The sequence below is a fragment of the Heteronotia binoei genome, chromosome 12, assembly GCF_032191835.1.
Source record: "Heteronotia binoei isolate CCM8104 ecotype False Entrance Well chromosome 12, APGP_CSIRO_Hbin_v1, whole genome shotgun sequence".
Classification (NCBI taxonomy): domain Eukaryota; kingdom Metazoa; phylum Chordata; class Lepidosauria; order Squamata; family Gekkonidae; genus Heteronotia; species Heteronotia binoei.
Genome location: NC_083234.1, coordinates 52151510 through 52168402, shown reverse-complemented (window position 1 = coordinate 52168402; position 16893 = coordinate 52151510). Strand labels below are relative to the sequence as shown.

Sequence of the window (16893 nt, the reverse complement as noted above, 5' to 3'; positions counted from 1 at the left end):
CTCCAGGACAGTTTTGCACTGGAAGTGCCTGGAGGGATTGAACTTCTATTTGAATGTATGGTGGGAATTTTCTGAATGCTGCCTCTTTTCACTACCCCAAACCTGGGTTTCCTAGATCCTAGTCTGACATTTTTAACCACTACATCACGCTCACTCTCACAAGAAGCCTTATTTATTTTCTTTAATTTATACTTCACCCTCCCCGCAAAGTAGGCTCAGGGTAGCTTACAGAGTTTAAAATTCAGACAATTCAAATTCATAGAAGTTACCACTAAGGTAACACACACTACCACTGAGGTAACTCACAAAAGAAGCCTCCTGAACAGTGTCATGAGATGTTGAGCTCACTAGACTGAGCTGACAGCAGTGGAGGCCAAGATGGAAATTTGGACGCCCATTGCCTTAACTGAAAGCCTGGCAGAACAGCTCCATTTAACATCAACTTGAAAATAATAAGTACAGCAGAACATGTGACATGCCTTTCTGTAGCTCAGGGCACTTATGTACAGTCCCCTTAGCCACAGAGCAGAACTCAGGGTTTTCTTTTAAATGAGTTTGAAAGAGAGGTTTGTATTCCTGACCAAAACTGAGTGCAAATGCTTCCACATCCAGCTCCTCTAAAAAAAAATTGTACATCTGTTCACACCTTCAGCCAGGGGTCCCAAACTATTTTGAGCCTGTTGACAATTTTGGAATTCTGACACAAGGTAATGGACACAACCTCAAAATGGATTCCTCTGGAGGTGGAGCCAACCTCAAAATGACTGCCCTGCTGGCATCAGCCTCAATATGTCATGAAGTGGGGTTACGCAAAAATTTGATACAAACTCGTCAGCATTTCAGGAAGAAGCTCTGACTAACATAATGGCTTCTAAAATTAACTTATTGTTTAAAAAAATAATTTCTTTCATACATACAGTTTACCTTCAGTCACACAATGAAGATCCTTGTGCTATGGTGGCAGCAGCTGCCAAACAATTTTTAAAAATCTGCTCAGCTAGTTAGAAGCCCTGCTGGACAGAAATGCTACTGGCTGTGCACGCTTTCTAAAAGCGCTTAATGGGTACCAGGAAAAGTGTTGGTGGGCACCATGGCACTCATAGGCACCACACTGGGGACCTTTGCCATCAGCATTTTCTGGAAGTGGTTTAGGTAGGCTCGGTCCCTAAGACAGGAGGATGGTTAGCTCCATAAATTCACTAACAGCAAGGAAGCCTAGCATCTGGAATCTTACAGACAGATTTCTGGTTATAATCCAGCTAAGAAAGATAATATGGAGGGGACATGCTAAAATATGAGGAAATGTTGATGATTGATTCCTAGGATGTATCTATATATGTACAGTATGTATTTATTGTCCCAAAACCGATACCTTGAGTCTCTAGCGCGTAGTCAATGGTCAGTCTTTGTAATTCAGTGGTTTGCAATGAAAGCAGATTCGGTGTCTTATTGCTCTGTTGTTCCAAGAACTTACTTCCCATCCAGCCTCCTTTTGTTTCTTTTGCAACCCTATTTATTGCCAGAGTTCCAAATCCTTGGAAGAAAATAGTGAAAGCAGAATAGTATGCAAATGAAGCACAATATGGATGCTAATTTACTTAATTCTGTGTGCAGAATCTCTGTTGCGCACATGTGCATACAGGCTTCAGTGTTACTCGGTATGTTTTGAGAGATACTGTATAAATATTCAATGCTTCTTTATTTGGATGTTTCAGCATTCCTGGGTTTTATACCCATGTGCAGGTTGCTGAGAAAGCTCTGCCACACCTTATCTGGAGGAGTACACCATAGACTCAATATTCTAGGGCTTGCTGACTCTCAAAAAAGAGGATTCTTTTGTTATGTTGAAGATAGATGATGAACATCTTCAGTGTTTTTTAAAGAGAAATCCTTTTGTTTCTTAAGGCAAAGTATGCCCGACATTTGTTGTTTTCAGGCATTAAATATGTTCTGCATGGTAATTAACTAGATTAATGCTAATTATAATTGGTGTCCATTCAAAAATGTCAAACCTATTTAAGCATCTTTTTCATAATGCTGTTAATTAGTGAATTGCAGTGAAGTTTATACACCCAGGCAAGGAGTTATCTGTTAAGAGGAGGCTAAGCCTCTCTGCTGATGGTCTTGAGGACACTGGCAAGGTGGCAGCTGGCTGTCATGGTTGCCTTGCCAGAGCAGAGAGACAGGGACATGTAGCTGCTTTGTTCATCTTGTTTTTATTTTCTCTCCACAGTATTTTAAAAAGCAGAAGCGGCTAATCCCAGAAAGAACGGTTTGGAAATACTTTGTGCAGTTGTGCAGTGCAGTTGAACACATGCATTCCCGCAGGGTGATGCACAGAGGTAACATTAATTCAGTCTCTTTTCGCTGAATAATAGTATAATGTTCCAATTAGTAAGTGCCTGCATTCAAAAACAATTATGCTGATGTTCAGCCAGTGTGTTTAGAGAGACAGTGGAGCTTGCAAGATGGATTTCTTCTTGTGCCTGATGCCTGATTGTTAAAGCATTCAGCCTAAGCTGATCAGGAGGATTATGAAGATGAGCTCCCTCCAGTCACCATCACCAGTATTTGGTAAAATTGTCAAAGCCTCCATTAGAACTTCGGCAGAAGCATTAATGTTGAGGGTAGTGGATGTAGCAAGTCTGAGCAATGGTTCCCTTTCAGTAGTGGGATCCTCCAGACTAATGCAAACAGACTCCTCTCAAAAAACAATATTTTTTCATTTTTAAATGCATAGCCAGTGTTTTGAAAGAAAGACACTTTAGGGAATACAAATGTGCCACAAAGGAACAGATGCTTGTCCTGCTGCCGTTTTAAAATTTGTCATTTTTTAGATGTAGCAGACATTTTGCTGAATCCACATAGTATTCTGTTCTTTCAAGGTTCCTATGTAGTGCTTTTTCATCAATAGATCTCAAAAAGCTTTCCTTTCATCCCATTGTAAACAGCACAGGAAACCTATGAGGTAGGTTGCTATTTCTTTTCCTGTTTTACAGATGTGAAACTGGTGCTCAAGAAACACTTTCTGCAAACCACCTGGCTGTGACATCCGTACCCGCATACCACATTTCTAAAATTAAAGCGAGGAATGCTCTTGTTCAGATTTTTCTCAAGCAAATATAAAGAGATTTTTGTGTTTGTGTGTCTATGTGAGAATGTCATTATTGTTGCTTTCTGAAAATGTTAATGGGTTTTGAAAAAGAACACTAGTCTTTCAAAGCATAACATTCTATGCTGTGGACTTTCAGTCTAAACTCAGATTTGTGTCTGGTACACAAAATATACTGAAAAATGTTCTTACTTTTAAAAAAGAATAGGCGAATGCCTTGGGAAATGTAGGAATGAGGTTGCAAACTATGGAAACTGGCTAGCTGTCTTGGGGAATTTAACCTTCTTCTTTCTCTCCTGCTTTCCAGACATAAAACCAGCCAATGTGTTTATAACAGCTACTGGAGTAGTGAAGCTGGGAGATCTTGGACTGGGCCGCTTTTTTAGCTCCAAAACCACTGCAGCACATTCCTTAGGTAATGTTAATAACCCAACTCAGTTGGCACTTCAATTTAAGAAGATGCTTTTAAAAATCTATTAATGGTTCAGTTATCTTTGTTATGATCAACACCCAAAGCTTCACAAGGTACTTTTGCCACAACTGTTCTCCTTGGCTGCCCCAAGCAGCAATTTCTAAAGATCTGAAACATTCTGTATATGTTGGTGAGCAAATTTCTACGAAACTTGAAAAGGAGATTTTTTGTATGTTAGCATGAGTTCTAAAACCATTCTTCAAAGGCCAGTCTGAGTTCTGTCCATTGCAGCTGACCATGATAACTCTTTTTTAAAAAACAATTTTTGTGCCCCTCAAAACACAGAACTGTGAAAAGCTTGTTGTGTCTTGACTTTTAGGAAAAGTGTATACTGTGGAATACATTTTGTCCTTGAGGCCATTCAGAAGCTCTGCTACCTGGTCAGATGACTGCAGCCTATGGTTTGCTGACCCTTTTCTGTCTTCTAATAGCATTCTGCTTAGAGAAGGTCTGATGATTCCCTGCGATTTACCCTTTATTAGACTTATCCAGCAACTGGGCATTGTGTATCTCTGAATACATCTGAAGAAGAAACTCCTGAGAACTGATTTTGGTGTATCCATAAATCACTGTTATGGTAAAAGCACAAGGAGGAAAAGATGGTAGAAGGCTTATGGGCATAGAACTTTGTATTCTTTGTCCCAAAGAATTCCAGAGTCATTGCCACTTTCATGCTATAATCTGTCCAGGTCTTCTGACTTCTAAATCTAATGATTTAATGATGGTTTTATATAATTGTAATTATTGTGAATTATGGTTTTATTGTACATTGTATTTATATGTTGTGAGCCGCCCTGAGCCTGCCTCGGCGGGGAGAGCGGGATATAAATAAAAGGTATTATTATTATTATTATTATTATTATTATTATTATTATTATTATTATTATTATTATTATTATTATCTGGCTCACAGTTAACTTGCATACAATTCTCTGTGTGGAGAGTTCCTTCCAGCTAGTACTCCATTGCTGTATGCAGAGTATTAATGCTTGTGGTGGTGGTGTTGCCCTGTTGCTTTCTTTGGTGGCATTCCATATCCCAGTCTAAAGACTTGAAAATTGGACTTGTGACTTATATTTACTGATCTTCAGGATCATGAAAACTTGGTGGTCTCTAATGCTGTTATTTCCAGTTTTCAGTGGAGGCATATTAGTAGCTCTTCTGTGCTTCCTGCTTCCTTAAGATCTTCTACTGCCATGAGCAGAAACTGGAAAAAAACAGACTTTATGAACCAAGCCCAAGAAGTGGAGCGTCTTTGCCTTTAACAAATGGCTTAAAAATCAGTATTTAACATGTTATCTTGGTGTGGATCTCTCAGAACTATATTAGGTTTGATCCAGTCAGCTTTTTCACTCAGTATCACCTAGGTTTCTTTCTTTCCACAGCCCCTTATCCCATACGGCTTTTGTCTATATAGATCCCATGATCCCCAGTGTAATCTTTTCGTATAGTCAATGAAAGAAACCCCATCCGTTTTTCATCACAGGAAAAGCTGGTTGGATCTGGCCCATTTTGTGTTTGTGCAGTCATCCACAGGAGATGCTCAGAGTCAGGACTATGTGAGACAGGTCTTCAACTGTGGCGGAGGGGAGAGAAGAGAGAGCTGTTGTGGGTCAAGGAATCTGAGAGATTGGTTTACTGCATAAGCAGTATTCTGTTCTTTCTGAAATGCTTATTTAGTGAAAGTTTTGGCTGAGAAATGGAATTATTGCAAAACTAGAAAAGGCAATTTTGTTCAGTGGCTAGAGTACATACAAACACTTAACAGACCCTGCACTAAAAATAATACACAAGCTGAGCCAGAAGTTCTTTGTACGTGAGCTATTGCTTTAATTTGTGATCCTAAAAACTCCTGAAAACAAAGGTGATTATGATACTAATGAGGTACTCTCAGAGAATGCAGAAAGGGAGTGTTACATTAGAATTTATCAGACCCAAGGGAAGATCTCCCACCTTCTGGCCGGTTGTCATACAAGACTGCAAAGAGTAATGTGTTTAGACTTTGCCACCCCAGCCCAGTTTTGAGGAGGAACTGGATGAAAGCACATATTGTTTACAGCAATACAGAATGACTTCCATTTTATGGTGGTCACTGATTTGCATTATGGGTATCAAAGGACACAGTGCCCCTTGAGAAGGTTCCAAAAGAATCCTTCGAAAATCTGCCTGTTCCTCCCTAATTCGCCTCTTTTAGCAAACTAGTTTTTCCAGATCCGTACTATATTTAGCATTTATTGGCATAAAACAGATTTAGCAGTAAAATAGCAATAAAAATAATATAAAATCCTAGATTATAAAGTACATAGGGAGCTAAAATACATAAAATAAGTAAAATAATTAAAACAAATAAAATGTGGTCATTCCAGAACCATTCTCTGTCGTATTTCCATGGCCTGTTGGAGAAATCTAGCCACCCTTAAAGTTACCTCAGCACAAGTGTCATTTAAAAGTTTGTGGACTTTGCCTGAATCAGCACAGCCCAACATATCTGCTAAGATATTTTTCAAGTATATACAACGAATATCATCATAAAGAGGACAGTTCAGTAGTACATGGGGAAAAGTTTCAATACACTTGGAATTACAAAGACAGTGTCTATTAGAGTACTCAATCCTGTTAAATCTACCAAATAGGATAGCAGATGGTAATGCATTACATCTCGTTAACGAGAACGCACGCCGTTGCTGTGGAGCTTGCAGAGAGGAGAAATACGACGCTAATTTCCCTACTGAGAGAGGAAGTTCGAAATTCAGCGGGGAGCAGGACTTGTTGGCCTGGCTATATAACGTTTGCATTTCAATATCTAGAATTCTGAGCTTAAGTTTCAAAAAAGCTTCTTTTAAGGACAGCATAAGAAGTGAATCTAAATCAGTGCCCATAGATTTTATTTTCCTCTCAATAAATACTAGCCAATTTGTACTAGCCAATCAGGATTCACTCAGTTGCATACTAAAATTGTATTTACTATGTTTAAATACAATTTTATTATGCAATTGAGTGAATCCTGATTCAGTTTTGTAGAATAAAAACCTAAGCCATAATGAGCTGAATGAATTCATCATCAAAGGTTTTGAAATGCCACAAGTATTCTATGGCAGGGGTGGCCAATGGTAGCTCTCCAGATGTTTTTTTGCCTACAACTCCTATCAGTCCCAACCAGCATGGCCAATGGCTGGGCTGATGGGAGTTGTAGGCAAAAAAAATCTGGAGAGCTACTGTTGGCCACCCCTGGGTGCATGAACACCCTCTCTATGTGTTTCTAAAAGTCCCAGGAATGTGTTTCAGTAAACATGTTACTGCTTGCCTAGCAAAGTTCTAGTTGATGTAGCAAAGATCTTGTATAGACTGTAAGCATCTTTCTAAGAAGCTACTGGATTTGTATATAAGCATCCTTCTGTGACCTTTGATATCCCTTCTTTTCTGAAAGTCGTTCTTAACACTCTCCACAGTTTAAGGGCAAAATTGTTCAGGGATTCTGAAGTCTTCTGTGCTTGCTAGCTTTATATTTAAATTATAGTAGACTGCATGAATTATTAATGGAAGAGAGGGCATGTAGATCCAGAGATCTGGCTTTTTCAAACAAATTATGCATATAGCATATAGCCAGGTGGTTCACAGCATATAGCAGGGGTGGCCAAATGGAGGCTGTTTCACACATATTGTGTGGCTCTCCAAGCCCCCACTGCCCCATTGGCTGGCTTGGAAAAGGCATTTTTCTCTTTAAATCACTTCTCGAAGCCAATGAATTTAAAGTTAAAGTTGCTTTCTTTCCACCTCTCCTTCCTTCCTTCCTTCCTTCCTTCCTTCCTTCCTTCCTTCCTTCCTTCCTTCCTTCCTTCCTTCCTTCCTTCCTTCCTTCCTTCCTTCCTTCCTTCCTTCCTTCCTTCCTTCCTTCCTTCCTCGTGGCTCTCAAACGTCTGATGTTCATGTCTTGTGGCTCTCAAACATCTGATGTTTATTCTCTGTGGCTCTTATGTTAAGCAAGTTTGGCCACCTCTGGCTTCACAGGAGCAGTTCATTTGTGAGATTTTCATTATTTTGAGTCTTCCATCTCTAATAGAAAGTGCCCTTTTAATACTGTTTTCCTATCAGGTTCAGAGAGCAAGGACACAAAGATATATGCCATAGTGACATTCCTTCATTTGCAGCTTCTTCCTCAGTACAGATTTGCCAAGTCCAAGTGTTGGCTGCTCTTGGGAACACTGTGTAAGACTTGCCTCTCGGATTGGTCTTTGTGCTCATAGGAAAGGGTGTAAGTTTCAGTGGATTGGATCTGGTAATTCCCTTCCACTGTAATGTGTCTTCCTCTGAAAAGAACCTTTCTGCAGTGGAGAAAGATGCCTTGTTTAATAATAATAATAATAATACCTTTTATTTATATCCCGCCCTCCCCGCCGAGGCAGGCTAGTGGAATAGACTCATCAGATACAACCCAGTGATTTTATTTATTTATTTTTAAATTTACAGCATATTGCTTTCATTACCCATTCCAAAACTCTTTGATTATATTAACATATTTCAAGTATTATCTCATCTGGCCACGTTAGAAGTCTTTGCAGTTGTACCTGATGTCCTGTTTTTAACCATCCAGTTTATGAGATGCCCATCTGACCAATCCTCCTTGTGCCGCTTCTCATATTCACTTTGAGTCAATCTTATTTTTTTTTAGGAGTTGTTGCTTGAAGTTATAGCATTAATTCAAAACTGAAAGCTAGTTTGGTGTAGTGGTTAAGAGTAGCGAACTCTAATCTGGAGAACCAGGTATGATTCCCACCTCCTCCACATGCAACCAACTGGGTGACCTTGGGTCAATCACAGTTCTCTCAAAGCTGTTCTCTGAACAGCAGTTCTCTCAGAGCTCTTTCAGCCCCACCTACTTCACAGGGTGTCTGTTGTGGGGAGAGGATGGGAAGGAGATTGTAAGCCATTCTGAGACTCCAAGTGAAATCCAACTATTCTTATTCTTCTTCTCCTCCTCCTTCCTTTCCCCCTGGTTGCTATGGTGAAGATACTTTGTGTGTTCTTGTACATTGTACAGAAAATGGCAGATTACTACTATTCAGGTATATGGGGGGCAAGGTGTGCCATACCACAGAAGTCTCCCTTTTCATAGCCATTTAAAATTACATCAGCTGAGGGCAAAAATGGGTTCATGTCCAGTGCTATGATTTTATCCTATTTGTTGTAGTTATTAAGCATAAATTAAATATGGAATCTAGTAATACCCAGAAGCCAAGGCAGAGAGTGTCAGACATTCCAACTGAGAGGAGTGCATTCTCTGAAGCCCTCCTTGGGGGCTACTGTTGCTGTACTTCAGGGAAATGGCATCCAGGAAACAAAGTCAAAAGATGTCAGAGGAGCCCAACTTAGTTCACTTTTACATCTGACACACCGGTCGGCATTTTTCATTCTGAAGACTGTTTTATTTAACAGTCAAAATAAAACCCTGAAATCCTACCTGGTTTAAAGTACTTTGCCGTGTTATTTGTTTCCTTGTGGCACAGTCTTGCAGGTATAGTTTAATGTGGAAATTTACATTTTGATAAGAGGCGGTGGCAAATGTATATGCACAATGGTTCCGTCTGTGATATTGGATTTTTTTCTTTTTCAGTGTTGCCCTGGCAACCATCTTGAACTCTAATATCTAAGGCTGCTGACCCATGAAATGAGCACAGGGCTTATGCAAATAGATTCACCTAATTTTTTTCTTTGTATTTGCTAACATCAGACTGGCATAAAAGGGCATTAGGCAGTACCACAACTTGTCTGACAGGTGTACTCCTGGCTGTGGCAGCGTAGACGCCTCTGTGTCAGAAATGGAAGCCATAATTAGAGCAAGGAACAGAATGAACGTCAAACGAATTACCCAGCAGCAGATCATATTTGTCAGGAAGGATTGCATACATAAAAATTAAGTGACAGTACATGCCGGGGTAATGAAAGAAAAATGAAAGATTTGCCCATACACTTCTTGCAAGATACAAGCGAATGTCTCGCTTGGAGCAGCAGCAGGCTCTGCACGACAAATTACATGGATGGATTTTGAGGCTGCTGTTTCTTTACCGCAAGTCTGCATTCATAAAGCAAGACAGGGTGAGGTCCACTTAAACAAATACCTGACAGCAGGCTGGCAGAATAAACTCAGGTGCACATCGTTCCACACTTGGAGTCCTTAATGCCAGTAACCCCCCAAAACCTTATTCATACATGGAAGAGAAGCATGTCTGAGCTATCAGCCCTACAGGTATAATGGTGACATTGGCTTTATTCAAATATATGTGCAGCATTCTGTTGCTGCTACTTCTTTGACCACCAGCCTGTTGCTTCCAGAAGGCATGATGCTTTCTTCAGAAGAGCATTATTGATTCAGCTGTAGCTTAGCGGAAAGCATTATGTACACCCATGTGCTTTTTGCCAAGGGATATTTTATTTTCAACTGTTCTTTCAGGGAATAAATGCAGGGACCATGGAGACCATGCAGCACACTTGCTAACTGCAGAGTCCTTTCCAGCTAAGGTTCAGTCACTCTTATCTGTACAATGCCTTGTGTTTCTTCCAACACTATTCAGTCTTCTCACAGCTTATGTTCAAGGTCTGACCAGTTTCATATGAGGATTGTTGAATTATTCTACTTCAGATTCATACAGGTGAGCACATCTGTGTTTGCTTGAGACACTTTTGCATTATACAAATGAGTTGTCAGATCAGAGGCACAACTCACAACTGCATAAAGTGCATGTTTTTCCATAGACTGCAATTCTTTCTGAAAGACCTCCTTTGGGATTAAATCATATATCAGGCCTTGAATAAAAAACTGCCATTATGTTACATCTTTTGAGCATTAAGATCCATTTTTCTTCCTCCTCTTGGAGGGCAGCTTTTTTTTAGTTTAGGAAGAGGTAGGTCAGTTGACAGGGATGCCTAAAGATTTATGCAGTTGGCTTCTACAATTCGAACTCACCACTAAAACTGATGGCAGTACATTTAAGTAGAAAGACTTCATAAAATGCATGTCATCTATGGAGTTTGTTTCCATAAGCCGTTAAGATGTATGCTCACTAGTTTAGAAAGCTGTAAAAGATGTTAAGACAAATAGATGGAGGAAGAGAGATCTATCAGTGACTGTTAACCGTGATAGTTAAAATTGATTATTCATGTTCAGAGACGATTGACCATAAACAGGAGGTGACCTTTGTGCTCTGCTTGTGAGCTTTCCAGAGGCTTTTTACTGGTAATAGTGGGAAACAGGTTGCTGGACTTCGTGGACCCTTAGCCTGATCCAATAAAGCTGTTCTTGTGTTGCTTCCATTTCTGGCGAGCAAGAAAACTGGAAAACATAAGCATCCTCTTCGTTGTTCCATTTCCATGACCACTTCACTATCTAGTAAGAGCTCACAATAAAGATCTCTGCAGCAAGACAGGCAGCATCTTGAAGTTAGAGTACAAATATGTACTGAACCCCAGTTTGATTTTTTTTTAATTCTGGGGTTATTTGTTAGTGTCTGTAGAATTAAAATATTGCTAATTCAAGTAAAGTTTGCTGGAGAATGGTTACATATTAACAGATCAAATATTTCCATTTTATAAAAGCTTTTTTTAGTGCTTCAGAGATTTTTATATTATGACTGTATTATACAGTTTATATATGTGCCTAAGAGGTTGTGACTTTTCATGTAATTTACAACAATTTGGAATATTCTGAGAGGAGTGTTTTCTTTTTTTGTATGCAATGAACAGTTCCTAAAAACTGCAATGGTTCCATATACTTGCAAAATTTATCTTGATGAGGGCAGCATCTCTGTAATGTGTGGTTGCTTTAATGTTAGTTAAGTTTTAGGTGCTTAAAAATCCCCCTCAATTTATAGATCTTCTTTGTGGTCTCTGTGCAGTCCCACACTTGGGTTCTGCACTCTGCCACGAATCCGTCTCGGAGATTTTAAAGCTGCAGCCTAGGTTCTTTAATGTTGAGGGAAGTGGTTGTAGCAAGTCTGAGCAATGGTTCATGTGTGTGACTGCACAGATGACCACTCGAAGATCATCAGTTACTGGTAAGCAACCTGTTTATTTTTTAGCAAACCTGGAGGTTTCCCAAGTTTGTATAAGTTGCTTTTTTCTCTGTACATGGCCATAATCTGTGGATTTAATGTCCCACATTTATGTCCATGTTCAGAATTTTATATATGATTTCCTAGTGAAAGAGAAACAAAGTGATGGGTTCAGAATGCTTTTCGTCTCCATATTAAAGGTGAATTTAAAAGATAATAGAGGGGCTGTTTCTCTTATCACCTTGCCTTACTTTTTATATCACAGGAGCAGATGGCTTTCCAGTGTGGATAGCTTCAAGAAGACATTTAATTAATAGTGGATTTTAAAACTTCAGGACACTTTTCTGCATTGTTATTTTGGGACAGGGTGGTAGAAAATACTAGTTCCAGTGGGATAACTGAACTCAGGGACTTTGAATCTACATAGACCTAATAGTGTAGTTTCAGTGATTGGAAGGTATACAGGTGCAGAAAAAGCACTTTCATATTTTGGATGAGTTTGTTCAAAACAAAGAAACAAGAATCAAAACTAATTTTAAAGAACCGGTATTCTTTGGAACAGTGTTGCATAGTTAGACCTTTACTCCAAGTTCAGTCTCTTCAACCTCTATGGTTGGAGGTACTTTCTTGTTGACAATTTAGACTTCTATAACAGAAAATTGTATTTCTTATATAACCAAAAGTGTGGGTGGACATTTAAAAGCCAAATTGCATGTTAGTTGTAATATTTTCCTCAATAGTGCAACTTTAAAAGGACATAGCACAGTCTTTTTGCATGTGTTGAGTTGGTGGCTGCTGTTCCAATTTTGCATATGGGAAACTGAGGCAGTACATGCTTCTAGTAAGTCCATAGTAGGGGAATATTTTGAATCCAGATTCAAGCCAAAGTGATCTGTAAAAATTATGAGCTGTGTTTTGCTCTTCTTCCAGCTCGGGAAGAATGATGACAAAGTTTCTGGTACAGTGGTGCTTGCCCCAGAAAACAAACTGAGCAGCACCAGCATGCAGAGCACTTTAAGCCACAGTGTGTGCCTGGAACAAACAGGCAGTTAGCCTGGTGTTCTGTGAGTGAAAGCATCCCAGAACTCCCAACTCTCCAGCTTCAGCCCATTTTGCTTCATAGGCTGTTCTTCTACCCCCAGTATTGTGTCTTCTCTGCTGGGCAAATGCCTAGGAAACTTTCTGGTTAATAGTCTGCGATTAGCCTCCTCTTGTCAAATTGGCTGATGTAATGCGCTGCTGAGGCCTGGCTGATTAAATTGGAAGTCTTGTGCACTTTCCTAGAAGATGCTCATTACAAGAGATTCCCACTTAATGCTGGACAAACCAAAGACAATTGGGCTTGTCAGTCTTTTATCCCGGCCATTATTTAAAAATTAATGCATCCTTTTCTTTTTCTTTCTTTCTCTGTCTCTCTTTTTTTTAAAGCCCAGATTTCTGTCTGTTCATCTATTTGCTGACAACACCACAATGACTATAGCTATAGTAAATGTGCAAGATAGACTTAGGTGGGGTTGGGTGAGGCAAAGGATGTTACAAAGACCCGTTTAATGTCATAGCACAATTTAATGCACAGAAATCAAATAAGAAACATGACACACTCATTCCTGTAATAAACTCTGTCAATCTGTTTTATTCAGAGCCCTTTTCCAGGCATTATTCCAATGTTATATTTAATAAAAAGTTGTAACTTTTCACCTCCTGCCCCCAATCATCTTCCATGAATGGGCTGCATGTGTGGGTTAATTGCCTTCAGATGGCTTCTGACATAAGGCCACCCTATGAATTAATGACCTCCAAAACTTCCAGTTTTTAACAGCCTTGCATAGGTCTTACAAACTGAGCGCCATGGCTTCCTTGATTGAGTCAATCCATTTAATGTTGGGTTTTCCTTTTTTCCTGCTGCCTTTAACTTTTCCTAGCATTATTGTCATTTTCAGTGACTGTTGTCCTTTCACAGTGTGGCCAAAGTGCAGTAACTGGTGTTCCCTCTAAGTTGAGTTCATGTGAGCTAGCTCACAGTTTTTTAGCCTCTGGCAAAAGATTTGTCTTAGGTCAGCCTGCTCAGGAAGGATGGCCCCTGAGCACACTAATTTATGCAGCTCTCAACTTTAATGCCAGTAGCTCACAAAGTAGAATTTCTGCTCACAAGACTCCACAGCTTAGAGTAACCTCAGTTTGTTCATTTTAGCTTCTAGGAAGAGTTTGATCTAGAACCCCCTTATTTGCCTTTTTAATGTCGGTAGTATCTGTAAAACTGTCCTCCAACATCACATTTCAAAAGAATCCACATTCTTCTTGTCAGTTTTTTTCATTGTCCAACATTCACACCCATACACAGTAATGGTATCTTCATCTTGGTCACCAGGAAGACATCCTTACATTTAAGAATATTTCACGGCTGCCCTCCCCAGTCTGTCCCCTTTTGATGTTCCACCAATTTTCATTTCACCTTCATTTTAAACTAATGCAGTTTTTCGTGTATGTTCCACATATAGACTGAAGAGATAGGTAGATAAAATACATTCTTTGCCAATTGGAAACCATTCTGCTTCTCCATATTCTGTCCAAACAGTACCCTCTTATCCATAGCATCGTTTGCACATTAAAACAATCAGATGTTGTGGCACATGCATTTGTTTTAAAAACCAACCATAGTTTTCATGACCCACACAGTCAAAAGCTTTGCTGTAATCTGTGAAACACTTGCTGATTTTTTAATTAATGGACTGCATAGTGATCAGGAAGTCTGGGTTTTGAGCACTTCCTTCCTCTGGAACTTGTGCTTTGATTTACCAAATAAAAATTTTGATAGTGGGGTTGTGTGATTTTTGCTGTTATGCACAGCTTTAAACAGGGCTCAGTGCCCCTGAGCATGTGCAGTGCTACTTTCTTTCACTAAGGGAGATGAAAGTTCATTGCTTTGAAACTACAGGCATTTCTGTTATCTTTGTTCAAAATTAAGCACTGTTTCTAAGGGTCATAGTAGACATGATGGTAACCTCATTTCCGACATGGAGACACCACCTCCTTTTTGAAGCCTAAAAATGTTATAAGGACCTGGTCATGATTGAGATTGTAGTACAGTGGGGTGAGACTCCTCCCCTTTTCCAAGTGTTGGACACAGCTACAGGAGGGGGAAATGACTACCTCTTCCCACAGTACTGCAAGCACAATGAGGATTGGGCCCTCACAATATTTTTAAATTGCCAATTTTAGGCTTAAAAATTGCAGTGGCAGCCCCATGTTTCATACGAAGATGCTTATGTCTAGTCTGGCCATAAGGAGAGCCTTTTTGGACCAGACTAAAGAACCACTTAAGCATCCTATTTTCAGCAGTGGTCATATGCTTCTAGGAGACCTAGAATCATGAAAGTAGCCATTCTCAGCTGGAGTTTCACAAAGATCACCTGTTAACTTGCAATACAGGAAAGAGCTGTAACAATCTTTAGGTTTTCTTGGTTATTGTAACTGTCTAGGAATGCCTAAGAAGAGGAAGGTGTGGACAGGAAAGTGAGATTAGATCATAATGTAGTCTTACATTGGGAGATGTTGGCTAGGATGCCTGCTTGAGTGCTTCTGGATATGTGTGGGGGGTGGAAAGTGCTGTCAAGTTGCAGCCAATATATGGCAATCCCTCAAGAACTTTTCAAGACAGGGATGAACAGAGATGGTTTGCCATTGCATGCCTCTATGTAAGAACTAGGGGTGTGCAAAAAAAAAAAAATCTCCCCCCCCCCCCAATTTGGGTCTTTTGGACCTGAAAAAATATTGATAATCCTGAATATTCCTCAAATCCCAATATTAGTATTGTATTGAGATTCAGATAAATATTTGGGAAACCTGAATTTATTCAGCTCCATTATACCTTATGATGACCATCCCCATAGGGTATAATGGAGTTCAGAAAGTATTTAAAGAGACTGCAATCTCTTTAAATGCCTTCTGGCTGAGCCTGAATAAAAGTCAAATGGTATCCGCTTTTATTTGGGCGCAGCTGCTTCAGCAGCTAAATCAGATTCTCTGATCTGATTCATCTGAATAAATACCTGAAAATACCAATAAGGCATCTTCTGGTATTTATTTGCACACCCCTAGTAGTAACCCTGGTAGTTCTTGGTAGTCTCCCATCTAAGTACCAACCAGGTCTGACTCTTCTTAGCTTCCAGGATCTGACAAAATCAGGCTAGCTTGGGCCATCCAGGTCAGGGCACTTCTGGGTGACCATGGGCCATTTCCTACCACCTTTCAGAGGTGAATGAGAGAATTACCATAATGTACTCAGCATGCTACCAAGAAGCATTGTTACATTAGCAGTAGCAATAATAATAATCTGTAAGGATGGATTTATATTTTTTAAACCAGTGCCAAGTTCTAATCAGACACATTAAGTTAGACAGGAATTCAGTGAGACACAGAGAGAAAAATATGGTATGTTGATAATACAGCTAGACCCAGATTTAAAACATGTTTAGTCCACCTTTTCTCTTAGTCTGTTGTATTGCCATGTGTCACTCTGCTTAGCTTGTTAAAGCACCAACAGAAACAGGGTAGTCCTGGGTCAAAGATTTCATATGCTTAATACTACTCCAGTCTATTCACTGCTATGCAAGTCCTATTTATTCATTTAAAACATTGTTAGCCACCTTTCTACCAAGCGGAACTCAAGGTGGTTTACAATGTAAACAAAACAATGTAACCATAAAATATCTTAAAAACCAGATCCCTACAGCTGATTCTGATGACATTGCGGCTAAATGGTAAGTGGGTTTGAAATACAGTACAAATAACAGAGGCTAATCCATGTTTCATGATTTTAGGAATAATAACTTACATAACGCAATATGTTTCTTAGTGTAGTAGAAAAATTGAACATGGAACTAAAAATAACCTTGGATATGGATTAATGAGTATTGTCTTTGCTTTAATGGTCTGGTGCAGAAGTCTAATGTAAGTGGCAGTGAGGGCAATCAACTTTCCACGATGAGCTATCGAATGTGCCCTCTCCCAGTGTTATCCATGGCATGGGACTGATGGAGAACGTGTTTCTCAGAATATACATTGTGTTAATACCTTCATATTCTCTTTGATTTCCTGATTTTTGGTTTCTGGGTCATAGTGGTAATATTCTTCCCCCAAGGCTGTGATTCTTTGGCTTGTTTGCAAATTGTCCTTCAAGCATTTATTTCTAATAAGTACTTTGATGAGCTTTTGAGGCTCCATTGGCCTTTTAAAAGTTAAGCTTTTGCCTTGTCCTAGAAGGT

At 39.5% G+C, this 16893-nt stretch overlaps 1 protein-coding gene across 4 annotated transcripts in view; it reads left to right on the top strand.

The window, feature by feature from the left end:
- Nucleotides 1-16893, top strand: part of NEK6 (NIMA related kinase 6) — a 109134-nt gene that overhangs the window by 75992 nt on the left and 16249 nt on the right. For all 4 annotated transcript variants that reach the window (XM_060251139.1, XM_060251140.1, XM_060251141.1 and 1 more), the window contains exons 6-7: nucleotides 2234-2342; nucleotides 3420-3527. In XM_060251139.1, coding sequence (XP_060107122.1) covers nucleotides 2234-2342; nucleotides 3420-3527 — 217 coding nt within the window. The remainder of the gene's footprint in view (nucleotides 1-2233; nucleotides 2343-3419; nucleotides 3528-16893) is intronic.